The 16,897-nt window shown below is 42.6% G+C and overlaps 1 protein-coding gene across 3 annotated transcripts in view; it reads left to right on the top strand.

Moving 5' to 3' along the window:
* Positions 1–9,087: 9,087 nt before the first annotated feature.
* The window catches only part of GLIS3 (GLIS family zinc finger 3), a 173,689-nt gene continuing 165,879 nt past the window's right edge, over positions 9,088–16,897 (top strand). For all 3 annotated transcript variants that reach the window (XM_074932330.1, XM_074932333.1, XM_074932331.1), the window contains exon 1: positions 9,088–9,472. In XM_074932330.1, coding sequence (XP_074788431.1) covers positions 9,088–9,472 — 385 coding nt within the window. The remainder of the gene's footprint in view (positions 9,473–16,897) is intronic.

Consider the following 16,897-nt stretch of genomic DNA (forward strand, 5'->3'; position numbering starts at 1 on the left):
GGAGTAATCAGCTCTGAAATGCTGGGCCACGGATGATGGGAAACAGAGCACCCCTGCAGAGGTCCTTCCCACCATGGAGGCAGTCTAGGCTGAGATGGAGGAGGTGCAAGACTTGATTTTGCAGCTAAACCAGGGAAACTCAATTCTGTATTTGAATATATTTCTGTCAGTACAAGATGCCTGTTGTACATTATATTATTCAACATGCAATTCAGGGATCAATATTTTTGTTACATCACCTTAACTACCAAAAATATGTTCTCAGTGACACAGTAACTATGAAAATAGAATAGATGGAAATGGAAGATCTGAGGAAAAAATAAAAGAATTAGACTGAAATGATTAGTTAGCAAGATTTTTTTTTTCAGCTGCCACAAAAGCATTTTGAAAAAGCATCTGCATATCTGTGTCTGAGAAGTGAATTTTCATACTTAGGTTCATTGTAGTCAGTATGTCTGAGGCATCAAGAGGCAAACCCATCTATTTCTGTTAGTTTTGTCCAACCAAGTGTCACTGTATTCTAGTCACTCTCTTGGATTCTCTTTATTTTCAAAAGTAATTTTGAATTCCAGTTAAACTGTCAGCTACTGTTTCCAAGGTATTGGAGTCCAAAACATTTTTTCAGTCTTGGTACAGAAATGCAACAAAATTTATTTGTTTTATAATCTTTCTACCCAGTTTTCTCTCCTGAAAACTCAGTACTGCTGCTGGTGGTATACAGAAGAGTGAGATGAGGGAAACTAAAACCAGCTGTGTCCTCAGGTTGTCACACTCCTTGTCTCCTATTCCCTCTGTTACAATGGCTTTCCTCTGGACCCTGAAGGAAATAATTTGACTTTCCAAAAATTATGCTTCACTGCCCAGAGAGTCATTCCCTTACTCAAATAGCCTTCCAAAAGTACCAGCAAACAAAATAAATAAATAATCTCATCTTCATGCAGTTTCTCTTTCTCTACTGTATGAGATATTTTCAGACATCTTTAACCACTCATCATCTCCTTTCATGGCTCACCCAGAAAGACAGTCTTTCTCTTGGACAAATGGGACAAGGATTTATATGAGCATGTGTCTTCTCCAGCATGCTTAGTAATAACACTTTCTTGGACAACAAACCCAAAGGCATCATGCAACCAGAATCAGGCTAGAAAAAGACAGGAGTGGAACTGTTGGAGACTGTTACTCAGTCTATGAGGGCTGGGGGGATAGAGAAAAAGAAGAAAGAGAGCATATTTTTTCTCAAAACACTTCCAGTGCCCACGCATGCAGGTGGGCTCCACTGCTCGGAGACTTCTCTGCTGACAGGGTACCCTGCTACAAGGTCTGCATGTCCATTAGAGTAATGGGACAACTTGCTGAGCACTGAGCCTGGCTTTTCAGCTGCTTATCTTCACCTCATTTACACTCTCCATTCCCCAGTTACATCAGAGTGGAATAAAACTGACCCAAAATGAAACAACCAACATGTTTCAACCACTGGGCCATGCCCTCCATGTGTAGGAGCCTCCTCCTGAGCAACGGATACTCTTGTGTGGCACACAGCTCTGGGCTTCGGCTGTTTCTGCAAGAGGCTGATCATCAGCCTGCAGGCTAAATATCCGTGGGCCTTTCTGGGTGAGGGGATGGAGGCAGCAAATCTGACTGTTTTTCTTCCAACTCTTCTTTATTCCATTTCTAGTCCTCTGGTGTTTGCAAGCAGGATCCCCACCTTGTAATAGAGAAGAGCTCCTGCCTTCATACCACAATTTTAAGGTGTGTGCAGAAAGTGCCACCAGGCATAAAGTCCTTTCATCCTCTTCCCTACCCCTTGTCTCCCTGCTCCTCTGCCCAGCCATGGTTTCCCGTACACCCCTCAGCCAGGTCCCATGCACGCCCCCTTGCAGCCTCTGTGCCATCCCCCGTGCTGTCCCCTCATGCAGCGCCCGGGCTGCCCTCCAGCCAGAGAGCTCCTAAGCATCCCCGCTCCAGCCCTTGTGCAGCTCCGCAGCTCCCCCCTCACAGTCTGCCGCCCCTGCGAGGTCCCCCATGCAACCACCCCCAGACTCTGGGCAACCGCCCGTGCCCCCGTCCCCTATAGCGCCACAGCCTCCAGCGCCTGTGCGGACCCGCCAGCTTCCCCCCAGGCATCCTCCAGCCCCCACACAGCCTCACCACGGAGCGGCCCTCAACTGCCTGCACAACCCCCAGCCCCCCCAGTCCCCGCAGAGCCTTGTCCCCGCGCAGGCCCCTCCGGACCCACGGGGCAGGGCAGCCCGGCGGGGCAGGCCGGCGGCGGGGCCGGGGTGACCCTGCCGCGGCAAGGGTTAACGCGGGGCTAGGGAGCACATGACGGGCCGCGGGGCACGGGCCGGCGCGGCGCGCTGCGGTGCGGGGGGACCGGCAGGGACCTGCGCGGCGCTGCGCGCTGCCGGCGGCGGGGGCCGCGGGAGGTGAGTGACGCGGTGCGTGTGCGGCGGCTCCGCGCCCCGGCCCGGCTGCCCGGAGCGGGGCGTGTCTCGGCCCTTCCGCCGCTCCGCTCCCGTGAGCTGCCCCGTGCCCCCCGCCGGCGGCCCGGGCGGGGAGAGGGTGAGTCGGCGGCTCCCGGCCTCCGTGCCAGAGCCGGGAGGCGGAGGGCGGGGGGTTGGAAAAAAGCAAAATAAACCCTCTTGTGGTGAAGTTACTTCGCAGTTACTCACCTCGCCGACAAGCCTGCCGCGGAGATGAGGACGCAGCACTGTCTGGGAGGACGGGGCAGACACCCGCCCGGGAGATTTGTCATCTCGCTGATGAATAAGTGGAGATAGGTACCCGCTGGAGGAGGCTGCGGAGTGGAGAGCCTGCCCGCCGGCCGCCCCTCCGGCCCCGGGAGCACGGCGGGACAGCGCGGAGCAGCGCAGCGGGCAGCGCGGGCGGTGTGAGCAGCGCGGGCGGTGTGAGCAGCGCGGCGGGCAGCGCCGACAATGTGGGCAGCGCGGAGGACATCGCGGGCGGCATCGCGGGCGATGTGAGCGTGCGGGCAGGGCGGCGGGCAGGGCGGCGGGCAGCGCAGAGGGCAGTGCGGGCAGTGTGAGCAGCGCGGGCAGGGCGGCGGGCAGCGTGGCGGGCAGCGCGTGGGCATCGCGGCGAGCAGCCCGGGGTCGGCCGCGACTGCGGCCGGAGCGATGCGCGGCTCGCGGGGCTGCCCGGCGCTTGCTGTCGTCCAGGCAGTGTCTCTGCGGGCCAAACCCCAGACGTGTCGCCCCCCCTGGGGTGACAGCTCTGCCACATCTGTGGTCCTGTGTGTTGCTAGTAAAGCCAGCCTCCCGAAGTTAATAGACTTGAAATTCATGGCTTTTAGCTGTGTCCGCCTCTTCCGAGACCCTGGTTAGCTTCTGGCCCTGGTTAAAGCTGCTTGATGCTTTAGCTGCGAGGTCTGTGGGATGAGCCATGGCTGTGATAAGGGTGGCGGTAGGTATCTCCCAGGCCGTCTGCCCGGCAGCCTTGGGTGGTTGCCCGCACTGCCCCACAAGGGGGGGCCTGTGGCCCTGTGCCTCTGGCTCTGCATCGCCGCTGGCTCGCATGGGAACACTGTTGGTGGTTTCCCATGTCCTGCTTGCACGGAAGCTCTCACCGTTGCTGACGCGGCAACGTTAGCAATTGTGGCTACACTCCTGGAAAGTCCAAAGTCATAACAGGCAAAGCTAGCAGGGCCACAGTGTGAGTAAAAGGTACACAAGTCAGGGTGTGCAGGAGCCTTTAGTTACTGGGAAAGGATGCTGTGGCTGTTGACAGCATGTCAGAAAGCATGCCTCTGACTCTTGTACGCAGGCTGTATTGGGTTTTTAAAGGAGCTTGTCTGGAATTTGTAGCTAGCCCTAATGAGAATAACGTTGCTCCTGGAAAGCTCAACCCCTTGCAGTAGCACACCTCTGATATGGTAGAGAAAAAGCTGAGATCTTAATTACTATAATAAATCCTGAGAAGGATTTTCTGGCAGAATGGTGAAAATGCTTGGTCCCGACTACACTATAATATACATCATCCTGTTCACTGATAACGGCTGGCCTTTTGATGGCAGTTCAGCGGTATCGGTGATTGTGCTCTGCTCTGTGTTTGTACAGTCCCTTGCACAAAGGCATTCCTTTCTGTGACTAATCTTCCTAGGAATTATAGTGATGCAAGTAATAAGTAATTAGTATATTTCATTACGTTAGCTCTGAGAAACTAAATGCTTGGGGGCTGGTTGTCTCACAGTGCTGAAGAGGACCTCCTTTAGCTTTCATTTCCCTTGCTCGTTGATGTTGTATCAAGAAGGCATTCTGCTGGTGTTTGAAAACTAGAAACTCTCAGATTGTGTGACCCTTTTCTAGTTTTCGTTGGCTGACCACCTGGGCCCAAGAAAAATGTAGTATTATCAGAATACTTCTGTTTGGAATGAAGCCCTCCGTGGTAGTGCAAGAGTGCAATTGTCAAGAAATGGATACAAATGACCAAAACAGTGGATGCTAATGTGAGGTATTTATTATTCTCAGTAGTGCATGACTTCTGAGATGCTGGCTGGCACGGAGGGTGGAGAAGAGATTCTCTATAAATTGAGTGAAAAGCTTATTTTGTAGTTTCAGCTTTGAAGCCACATTGTCTTCCTTTATTGAAGCTGTGATTCTTAATGTACGTATTGTTCCAAGCCTAATTTAAAGCTCTCAGCTATTTTTTTTTTCCTAGTTAAAGCTCTGTGTGGTTTTCCTTTCCAAGAGGAATTTGTTACCATGCCTTGCTTTGTAAGCTAGAGCCAGATAACTGTACAAAGGCTGTAATACCATGACTTTCTATGTGTGTGTGCACTTTATAGCAAATGAGTTGTTGAGTTGGTGGCTTACACCTACATTAGGTTGTGTCTTTGTCACCAACAGTTGTGAGACACAAAAACCTCAGGAGCCTCCCAAGGCCCCATTTCTGTAGACATTGAGTGGTCATTGAGGCTGAGGTGAGGCTTCCCTGTAACTTTTGGTGGCTGTCCTTTTCCTCTCTCCATCCCAGTCCTCGAGTCCACCTAGACTGACTCATCAGGGCTGTGATGCCAGGGGAGGCAGTGGCTTCTGGGTATTTCACCATGGTGCTACTGACAGGCAATGGTCCAAATACCATGACCTTGCAAGGAAGTAAGGGCTGGCAGGGGAGAGCAGAGTTTAAAGGGCAGGTAGGCCCTTTGGGTGGCCTTGAGGTAGCTCAGCCCTGGTAGGAAGTAAAGGCTTTCCTGGATTTGTGCCAGGGGGATCGTGGAGGGGAATGTGGAGACAGAGTTACTTGGCTGTCCCTGGTCATGGTGGGGCTGATGGAAGACACTCACAGTCTTGGAGCACACAGTCCTAAGGGAGGATGTTACGGTTCATGTTTGATTTCCGTGGTGTATGGTAGCTCTTGTAGAGCTGAAGTGTATCCACTGGAAGAATAGAGAGGAGGGACTGTTCGGTGCCTTGTCTTTCAGTCTTCTCTTTTGGTTGGGGATAGTGCTTGCTACCCTATGCACAAAGTGCCAGTGTCAAATAACTACTTTTGTGAAAGTGTTTTTTGAGCTGTATTTATTACAGTTCCTTAAACTGATCTCTGTATTGGAGTAATTCAGATTTTATTGAAGTTGAAATGTATCTTACGTCTTATTTCAGTGGGTGAAGCAGTAAGCCAACTCTGATTACTTTTGAAAACTGCACTGTAAAAGCAGACTATATGGCATACTGTGCTGCAGGCACAGATTTGTGAATTCGTCTTTTGTTTTGCTTTCTGAAGGATTAGTGTTCAGATTTTCCAGAGCTTCAGCTTGAATTTAAATTTTACTACATGGCTTTCTGAAAGTGAATTTATGAATCATTGTTATGGATCTTGAGTAATTATGTTGTCATGCTGTTATTGATAAATGCAGAGTCATAGAGCTTTGAGTAATGTCAGCTTAAAAAAGGGAGACTTTATAAGCAGTGGATGTAATTGTATGTCCTTTAACATCCATGGGAGCATGGAGAGGTCAGTACAATATCTCACTGATGGACAGAAATATTTCATTAAAAGGTAACAAGTGCTTGTGTTCCTTTGGGGGAACAAAAATATATGTCAGCACAGTCATTAAGTTTCAGGATAGTATTGTTTCCTGTGTTTCTTTTTTTTTTTTCATTTTAACTTATTACATTAACCTTCAACCCTATTCAGGATTTCTAAGCTTATTTCTAAATAATCTATTGTATTTGGTGCTGTATTCCTACATTTTCCAAGATTACTTCGGTTAGAAATTTATTATGTCTATTTTTACTATTATGGGTAGCTATAATTTGGATCTGATGCAAAAGTCAGTTAGACTTTTAGAATATAATTCACGTCCAATTGGCATTTAATTAGTTATACATGCTTTAATACAACTGTAGGTGATACCTTGCTTTAGTTTGAATCAGTTTGACCACTGTAACTTTGATATGAGAAGGTCCTGACATTGTGATGGAAGTTGATAGTAAGCAAATCTAATTAATGAAAACCCACTAATGAACAAGTAAATAATATTGAAAATACCACAAAATAATAATTAAAAAACATGGGAAAAGTTACGCTCTCCAAGGTGCTTTAACATTTTAAAGAAATGAAGCACTTACTTGTATGTTAATATAATGTTTACACATATTCTCAATAGAATCAAGAAGGGGACTAGAGGAAGAAAATGTGGATAATTTGCTTAACTTGTTTCTGCTTTCATAAAAAAGGTTGTTTTGTTTGTACTTTCAGGTCATTTGGTTCAAAATACAGCTTACTAGCATGAGGAAAGAAACTATGGGCCTTTCTTCAAGTGTAATAAATCCAGCAGCAGCCAATGATAAAATTGGGACAACGACAGCATAGAACACTGTTACTCATTGTAAGATATTACCAGAGACGAATAACAAAGGAGACCAACCTACTAACGCCAAAAATTGTATATTGACCTGGATTTTATTGAGCTGGTAGGTATGTGTAAACTAGGTAGAAATATTCTTCTGTTAATTAAAGGTGCTTTTCTTGAGTAAAGCTAATTAATTTGTCATGTGTAATCTTTTCTTGATTATATTTGTACATTTCTCATGTAGTTAAAATTGCAGACAAGAATTTACAGTGAAGAAAGAATTTTATTTGTAACCAGTTTATACTGACATGGTGAATAGCCTTGCCAGCAAAACAACTGCCTTTTTTTTTGTATATTCTTTTCTAAGGATTTAATCACCTGTGTTAGAGCAAGGTACAGTTTGCTTTTAAAACAAACTTGGAGAATTTAAGAATATTCAGATCTACCCGTCCTTGGCTGAATTGCAGAGAGTGATTTATGTTTCAGCCAGGCATGAAAATAAATAATATTGCTTTTAATTGGTGTGCTTTACAATTTTTATTCCTATAATATAAAAATGTAACAATGAAAAATAGTATGTATAATAAATCTTCCATGACCATTTAAGTGTGGTTAGGACATATATCTCTCATTAATGTTCAGTAGGGCTTTTGGTCTTGCTTTTGAAGATGATGCATTTAGGCCTTTCATTATTAGTGAGTTTTAACTGGAGAGTGTGTGTGAATATCTACGCGCATATGTCTACAGACACTCAGATAGCTTTTACTCTCATGTGGAAGTGTGCTATGGATGCAGTTTTGCGTAATAAATGGAGGTATTTTCTTTGGGGATTTTTTTGACAGTTCACAGATGGAGAAAATTGAGACATTGCAGAAGTGAAGGGTTAAGTATGAAGGTTTTACATGAAATTCAGTCATGAATATACTGGTTATAATCTTATTGGCTTCAGTGCTGAAAATCTTGTGTGCTGAAGGTGAAAGTTACTGTTCAGTATTTTGCTGCAGCAAGATAATAATACTTAATTAAAACCTTAATGTACACTTGAATGAAAACCGTAACTGAAGCTGTACTTCAGTTTTACTTCTGTCAACTTAATTTGTTTGTCTGAACAAGTTAATTAGGCACCAAGTCTATAACTGAACAAACTATTTAGACGTGTGCTTAATGTTAAACATATGAACCTAGCAATGAAAGTTGGGCATGTGCTGTTCAGCTGAGTTAGGGCTGAAATTACCCCATCTGTGTGATATCTTAAACCCGGTGATTTACACTGACAAGTGCAGCTTTTGCCTACAAATCTTTTTTATGTCAGGAAATGTTTAGATCTGTTGATTCTGCCTAAGGGTAGGTTGTGGCTGAGATGATCTCTCAAACCCCTTACCAATCTTGTCTTGTAAGATTTAAATAACAGGAAAACATAACTGAAGAAAGGTCAGAGTTCAAAAATCATTGGTATAATTTGAATTATATCCTTGAAAATTTGCTTCTGTATGATTACATTAAATTATGGCATATCTATAGGCTTACAATAAGCATCCACTTTTGTAAGTGATTGCAGTTATGTTTATGAATACTTCTGTTATGTTTATGAATATTTATGTGCTGTGCTTTCCTGCAATACTTCTCTATTGTGAAATGCCACAGAGTTTGGAGGACCACAGAGGCATGTCTGTGGTTTTGCAGTTCACTCTTCCTTTTGTTGTATGCACATTTTTTAGAGCGTGAACTGTGATATCTTTCGTGTTTTGTCTATATCTGCGTGGTGCTGGCCTACTGTGTGTGCTTTTCAGCACTGTTTTAACTAATAGACTAAGGAGATGGCAGAAAAAGGGGTGATAGCTGTGTTCATCCTAATGACAACTCTCTGTCAGAGAGTCTTTTCACTCCTGGCTGCCTTCTTGCACTTGGTCAGCATTCACTTAATTTCATGGCTGATTTAGCTAATATGAAGGCAACTGACCTTATTGCAAACTTCAGCTTTTGATGAGGCAGGTTTTCTCCATGTTAGAGCTCTAAGTCATTGCTTGCCTTTGTTCTTTCTCCCTGACAGACCTTACAGTGCTCGTACTTTGTTTCTTGTAACTGGTAATGTTACAAAGTTAAGAGTCATGTGCAGTCCTTTTTCATGTATTATTTACTACAATGTTAATTATTCTTATTTATGTATTTTTTCAAACAGGTGTAGTACACGATGGATTACTTACTGACTTTGGATTGATATCAGTCATAGCTGTGGGTGTGTAAAAACACACTTTGATTACATTAACTTCTTAAAAATGAATGGGAGGTCATGCAGTATGAGCCACCAGAAAACAGGTATTCTTCATGGACGTAGGATGATCAGTAGACAGCAGATCCCACCTGTCAGAGTTCATGCAGGAGTGCCCTGCCCATCTTCAACTAGCAGCACCCCAAGCCCAGCTACTGGAAACTTGTCTGCCAGCCTATACTTAAAGATGCCCCTTGGAGTAGGGGTAGCTCCTCAGAGCAGCATTATTGACAGTACTATTCACCTTCCTGCTCTAAGTCCCGGGAAACAAGTGGATACAAATGGGAAGCCTTTATTACAAGTCCCACAGCCCCCAGGACTGTCAGCCCCACAGTCTTTAAAACCAGAACAGCAAGAATTTGGAAATACTTTCTCCCCATGCACAGGTGAAGGTAAGACTCCTTCTTCTATCACTCTTAGTAATAGAATTTCTTCTCCAGTATCACATACTCCAATGATATTGGTTTTAGTAGATGGAATCTGGTCTGGTTTTCACCACTCTTACTACAAAGGAAGAGATACTAAAACAGAGTGTTTTGCTATTTCCCACGAAAGTAATTGGTCGTTTGATTATTCCCAGGGGCTTTGTATTACACAGCAGTTGCTTAGAATCCCTGAGTTGTCCCAAGATTCTTCATAAACAGTGTTGTTTAACTTTGCTTTGCTAACCTAACCTTTTGACTCAACAAACGCAGATAGTCATTTTATGTTCTGTGGCACCAGAATTTTGAGAATGTTATCAGAAATATTCCTTCTTGTATGCATGAACACAGCTTTCCGGTGGTGACTAACAGCTGCTTATTGATGAAAGCTGCAGTGTAGTCATGATTTTTAGAGTGCTTAGATTGAACTGCTGTAAAGCACTTTGGAGCATGTCTCAACTATAGATTGGCAATCCATTTTTCAGAACCACTGTTTATGCTGTAGAAAATAACGATGCATAGCTCTCACAATATTTGGAGGCTGGTGCTCTGTGAGTAAGTGCTTGTACATCAGAGATTTAACTATCGATGAGAAAGTACCTGACTGTCTGTTCTGGGGTCTCTGAAGTCAAAACAGAGCTTTTGTTTTCAGTACTTCTTGACTTTGGTGATGCTGGAGATGTGAATCACCTTTTGGAGGAGTTTTGTAGCATTTTTTCAAAACTGAATGTATAGAGACATGAGAATTTAAAGTATAGAAAAGAATTAAATGTACTGAAATACCAAGAAAAGCTTGGGTTGATATCTGAGTGAAAGTGCAGAGAAGGAGACAGAGATTTCCCCTTTTATTTCAAGTGTGTTGGTTCTCTTCATTTTCTGTTTTTCTTCACTACTTTCCTTTGAAAACTTAGGAAGTGCATCCCTCTTCAGCGAGGTTTACAGGCTTGAAACTGGTATCATTTCAGAACAAGTTGAAAGTTAACTGCATGCTTGAGTGCTCTGCTTAGTCAGACCAGTGGTAATGCATATGCATATTCATTGGGTGACCTCTGAGATCACCCGTCTGCTGCTTTCTTTGGTGGTGGTAGTGGTTGTAAATCACAGTGTATAGCTTTAAACTCTGCTACAGTGAAGAGAGATGGACTTCTCACATGATGAGCTTCGGAGGAGCTTTTCTCTCTATCTTTCACCACAGGTAGAGCCTGATTCCTGCTGTCTTCACAATTACATGCCTAAAACCAGGAGATCCATGCTGTGATCTCTAAAATAGCCCTACATAACAGCTAATCTACCTGCAGTATATGTTGCCGAGCAAAATCACAGGGTGAAGAGAGTGTCACCTAGTTTAATGTCCTTGGTTTGGGGATTTTGATCTGCTGTGCCTGAATGTTCTGTTCCTAGCTGCTGTCATTTGCCTCTTTCCTTCTTGTCCTGATCAGCTCTCACATGTGTAGTCTGCTGTTTTGTGGGATAATGAGTAGAGAATTCAGCTGAAGTGCTGGCATTAGGGAAGCTTTAGTGCTAGTTAGACAAGATACTGTGTCCTTCAGATTCTGTGTTTCTATGGATTTGGTAATTCCTCATGCTTTGAAGTTCTTGATATTAGCAGGACCACTTACAGAGTTGGAGATTATTAGTGCTGGGAATGTACCCACTATGGAAAGAGTTCAGTCTCCTTCACTTGGTCATGTCCAGGTAAATTTCTAACTTTGAGCATTGCTATGCTGTTTAAAGCATAGCATGTATGTAAATAAGACTGTAAACCCTACAAAACTATTTATGTAGTTTATGCTTGTGCCGTTCTTTCATATTTTGTCCTTTTCTAGTTGCAGGTATATGGAGGGAAATGTCTTTTGGTAGGTACTTACTTTAGTTTAAACATTCTTCTCAAGCAGTTTTCCTTTTACAGTTGTCTCCATATCAGTTAGAGAGGTTTGCACTATTCAAAGTTGGTTTTTTGGTTTTGTTTTGGTTTTGTTTTGTTTTGTTTGTTGTTTGTTTGGTTGGTTTTTTACTTTAAAAGACAACAAAATGACTTGGTGGTGGTTTTGGAATAGTCTCCCTGCATTCTTTCAGTAATGGATAAAACTGTAAAAAAAAAAAAATCCCAGGAGCTTCAGTTTGGGATGGTGGAAAGAACAGAGTATTTGGGGGCAATCCAAGCATGTGCCTTGTTTTTTTTACAGAGGGTTGTGTTTTTTTTGACAGGAGGTGGTCCTGAATGCATAAAAAGAGAGCAGAAATAATCTACAGTAACCACAACATGTAATGAGTCTTTACTTTGTGTGAAGACTCTCTTTATTTTGTATAAGATTACAAAGCTTTGGAAGGAGGTGGTTTTTAGAAAGGATTCCGCCTAAATCACATAAGAGAAATTGTTACGCTTTTGTGCATGATAAGAACCTGAAGCACATTGTGCTATGTTACTGTATGGCGACAAAAAGCAAGTCTGAACATGCACTGGTGTACATTTATGACTTAAGTTACTTTACCTCCTGTGAGGTACTGGTGGTGGTATATGCTTTCTAGTACTATTTTGTGCATATGAAAAAGAAAATAGTATAATGGTGGATTTTTTTCCGTACATAAAAATGTGCTAGAACACTATTTTTGTTTTGCTAGGAGTGTACACTTTTGTGTACCCATATTAGATGTTTTGACATAGAAATTAGGTGCAAAATGCAGGCATAACAGTACACATATTTGGTATTGGAAATCTACAGTCTCTTATTTTGTTTGATACGTGCATTTGACCACTTTTTGTGAATAATTGGTTTCATACCTTTTAGATTTACTCAGGCCTACAAAGAGACCTTTACTGACAGTATCTGCTGATGTGGAAGTGAGCTAGAGAGACATCAGGCAGGAATGAGCAGAAGGAGGTAAAGGGTGAACAGTAAATGAAGATGCAAGACTCTAACCTGGCCAGCACTGGTCTTCAACATCTCTCATCAATGCAAATCTTTTGACAGAAGTCTTGTAATGAAGAATTATGTAATTTTTAAAATCCAGCTTTCTACGTAGTGTTTTACTAAAAAGGTTGGTTTGGTCTTTATGAAGTGTGTAAATAGTTCAAATAGTTCAAATTAAACCTGTGATTTAAATGTAGTGATGTCTAGAAGTTATGTATTCAAGGATTTATTATCAGCATATCTGCACTTGATATACTTCTGAATAGTATTTTGTTTTCTAGAAAACCTAGCAGCTGTTCTTATTGCTTGTCTTATTCAGTCCTCTGTACAGACAATAGACTTGTGAGCATGAGCTGGACTATGTTCAGGCATATCCCGAGTGTTCTCCTATCTCATGTAAAATCCCAAATCTTTCTGAAAACAACACATTTTCTGACAGGACCAGTATGTTCAACACCTGTATTGTTTTCTTTTACTCAGTGAATGAAAACATGTTTTTGAAGTACATCAGGAGGTATTAAACATATCCCTGCTTTTGTAGGCAGTTGCAGGAGGTGGCTGTGGGAGTAGTTCTGGAGGACACCTTGTTTTTTTCCAACATTATAGGCACCAGGGGGGGAGGGTCCTGCTGAGGGAGTTGGATCCTTGGTCTGAAACTCTGTGATCATACTTAACGTGCTTATGGCAGTTCATTCAAAGTTTAGGAGTGGATTTTCCTGTCCTGTAAGAACATATTATAGTCTTAAAGCAGCTTGGATTTGGCTGATGGAGAATTTCCGCTGTGACCAACATTCCATGCTGGGGTGCTGTTGGTGGAGGTGGTACAGATGCTGCACCTCCAGCCACAGTGCTCATAACCCAGTGGAAATGTCCAACATGGACATGGGGAGGGGAGAGGCAGCCTGTCAACCTGGATTTTGGTCTTCCTTATCGTGATAGTTGTTTGAGATGGTATGTCTGGCAAGACTTTCTAGAAATTGTGAGCAGCTCTCAGTCATGAGAGCTGTAGCCATCTCCTTGCATCTCCCATTATCCCAGGCAGCAGTTGACACTGTGCATGTGGGGAGTTCAAGCCTTGGAAACCAGTCCGACCTTTTGTCCACCCCGACTGCTCTGCTAAAGCCCATGTAGTCATTAGTGGGTATGTGACTAAGGATGTGTTATAGTTGTGATGAGTTGACATGAAAATACTTGAGATGGGACTTAAAGAAACAAATCTGGACATTTGTTAGTAAGAAATGCAGAAGCTTGTGTGGATAGACATGGACCCCTTTTGTTCTCCTTTCCAGGGACATTGAAAAGACAGCTGTCTTCCATTTCTGTAGTTCCTGCAGTGTTAAGTTTGTTCCTTGACCCGAAAAATCACTGTATAGTTTATTTCCTGTTTTCTTGCAAATGTGACTGTAAATATTTTCTAGTAAAATGAGTCAGCTAATCTTCATGTGTAAGATGAGCATATTTGCTCCTGAAGATCATTAAAGCCCTTTCTATCTCTTTCTGTCCTGGAAATACTTTACAGGCATTAAATCTTGGGACTGGAATTTTTATTTGTTCTTTTTCCCCAGTGGCTCTGGAAGAAGCAGCAGCTCCAATGCTGCTAAGCTGTGGGAGAACTGTGAACCTGGTCAGGAGGTCCATTTGTCTCCAGTTGCTAAGACAGCCTTGTTTCCCTTTTGAACAATAACCGCACAGGTCTGTGAGGAGTGTTATATGCAGAAGTGTTAATCAGTAAGCAGCTTGAGCCATACTTGAAATCTCTTTAACATACTTACTTTGCTTTCTAGTACTGTTGTTTTTATGTGTCAGTTGGCGCAGTCTGAAAAAAGATGTTCATCAGTATTCTGTGCAGTTCCTTATGCAGAAAGCTTGACTGGAGACTTATTTTCTTTTTCAGTTGTTTTCTATAATCAATTGTCAGCAGTTTTAAACCTGGTTATTGATGATGTTTAGGTACAGCGAAGTGATTAACTGATAATGATCTTAGTTTTATCTAGCATGACACATTTTTCAGCTTTGCAGATGCTTCAGTGACCTTGATACGCTTGAAAAATGACACAGGATCCATCAGGGCGAGGAGATCATTGCTTGCAACTCTGGCAGTTGTTGGGGAAATCCATTCTGAAGATGGGTCTTGGTGGATTCTTTTGTCTGGTCTAGGACTTTCCAAAGGGCACAGCTGAGAACATGAGACTCCCTGAGTTTAATTTTGCCATTAGTTTTAGGCAAAAATGAACAGTAATCCTGGTCAGATGAGAAGGTTCACTGTGGTTCTTGGTATGCCTCTCATAGAATGTTCAAGAAGAGTACTTAATTTTTATGTAAAATGTAGTGCACAGATTCCTGGGGCAAGACATTCCTTTGGAGTGCTTATTTCAGGTTTTTGTTTTGTTTTTTTTTTTTTTTCCTGTCTGTCATGTTTCTGGCATGGTTCAACTCCTGAACATAAATGATGCTCAGGCAACTCTCGAACACAAATTATGGAAGGCAGTGATTTACATTGTCTCTGTACTTTTAGGGTATCTTAAGCATTCAGAATTTTGTTTAAGAACAAAATGTTTAAGAAAATAAAAATAGCTGGTGATACCAAAACACGTGTAACACTATGTGTTATAAAGGCCCCAGGCACCTTACAAAAAATTCCCTGAAGAGTGTTAGGCTTAATGCCAAAAAAGGATCCACTTTATACACAGGAACTGTAAAATCCCTCAAGAGTATTAGGCATATTGCCAACACCCGTTTTGTGTTGAGAGTGTAATTTAACTTCTTTCATACCCAGCCTTATACCTTTATCCTCTGCTTTATTGGTCTGGATAGTGAGCTTTAAAATTATTTGCAGCTATCTAAAATGCAGTGTAGCAAAGGGGTAGATTTAAGTAAAGCTCATGTTCTATAATTTTCTTAGGCCAAATATTATTCTTTCATACTGGGGCAGACCAGTTGAAGGTGGTGGAGTGTATTTGTCAATAGCTTTATGACACCTTTTCTCACCATGATGACAGCTTGTTGTTGTCAATAGCACCCAGAGAGTATCTGCATCTGGAGGGCTGCAAAGAAAGCATAGGCAAGCTGGATAGAGGAGGCTGCACCAAGTTCATGACCCCATGGGCAACCTCTGGTGGAGATCTCAGTATGCCTTTGAATGTCCTCCCCAGCAAAATTCCCAAAGGATAAAATCAAGGCAGATGCACCTTCCTGAAAGGGTGACTCTTCCAGGAATGTAGCATTTCCTTATTTTCTCCATTGTCACTGATTAAAGGATTCTTATCCATCTGCATTTATATCATCCTAAGAATCGTTAATGGATCTTGTATCCTCCTTAAGGTCTGCAGAGAGAAAAAATTGATGCCTCAGGTCAAGCCATCATAAACAAGCAAAGCAAAACAGGCCAAATTATTATATTTTCACTTTGAGAATCTTCAGCTTAGTGCACGATTTTTCAGTTATGTTTTATCACCAGGAGGTGGCACTAACAAAATCTGTTTTCATACAGAGAGATGCATGTTTCAGCCATCTTTTTATAGGGGAAATGTGGAATAAAAATCCAGTTGAAATATGAATCTTCTGGAAGTTTTGTACCTGAAAATTCTTGAAAACTGCTTTGAGGCCACCTCTCCCACTGCATGAAGTAAGATTTGAGTATTTTGGTCTGAATATGGGTAAGTCACTTAAATTTGCAGTGCCTCTATTGTTTTCAATGGCAAATTTTGGATAAATTATTTTTACATTTATACGGTGCTTTGAGATCTCCACCTGAAGCAAAATTTACTTATATTAAACACAAAATTAATTTAGAGGCTGCATGTGCACCTACAGAGAACAGGTTATTCTCTTTATGTGCAGAAGCAGGGCCCACAGAGCAGACTGGTACACAGTAAAGCATAGATGTGTGCAAATACTGATTTTTGCAGATGGATTTGGGTTTTTTTGCATATTACCATTGTGTTTTTCTTGAACTACATTGCCTTTCCTAGCAGTGCTATAACATGATCTTCACCATGGTAATGTGTTCCTTCATTTGGACCCCACTGCTGCATACTTGTTTAATAATGGTGAACAAGAAGCATACCAACTACCTGCTTTGTTTTAGCTGCTCTCTCCTACCCCTCACCTATGGGAGACAATGAGAGGAGAAGCTGCTCTTATGATATTCTGTAGGTAAAGTGCAAAAATGGTCTTTTCTTTACTTTCAGGGTTTGCACAGAGTTGTAAATACCTGGGATAGTCCTGTGAGGAGCAGGGAGTTCGACTCAGTGATCCTTATGGGTCCCTTCCAACTTGATATATGCTGTGATTCTATGATTCTATAATTCCTCTGTGAATAAAAGCTGGAACTGTGTTCACCAATGAGATTTTTTTTCTTTTCTATTTTACTTCCAGCTAGTCTTTCTGAAATTGAGTTTGATTATTATTTCTGTCTCAGTGTTCAAGGAAGCTAGGGGAATTATTTTAAAGGACCATGCTTACATATTTGAACTTTGGCTTA

Source organism: Athene noctua, chromosome Z, assembly GCF_965140245.1.
Source record: "Athene noctua chromosome Z, bAthNoc1.hap1.1, whole genome shotgun sequence".
NCBI classification, from domain to species: domain Eukaryota; kingdom Metazoa; phylum Chordata; class Aves; order Strigiformes; family Strigidae; genus Athene; species Athene noctua.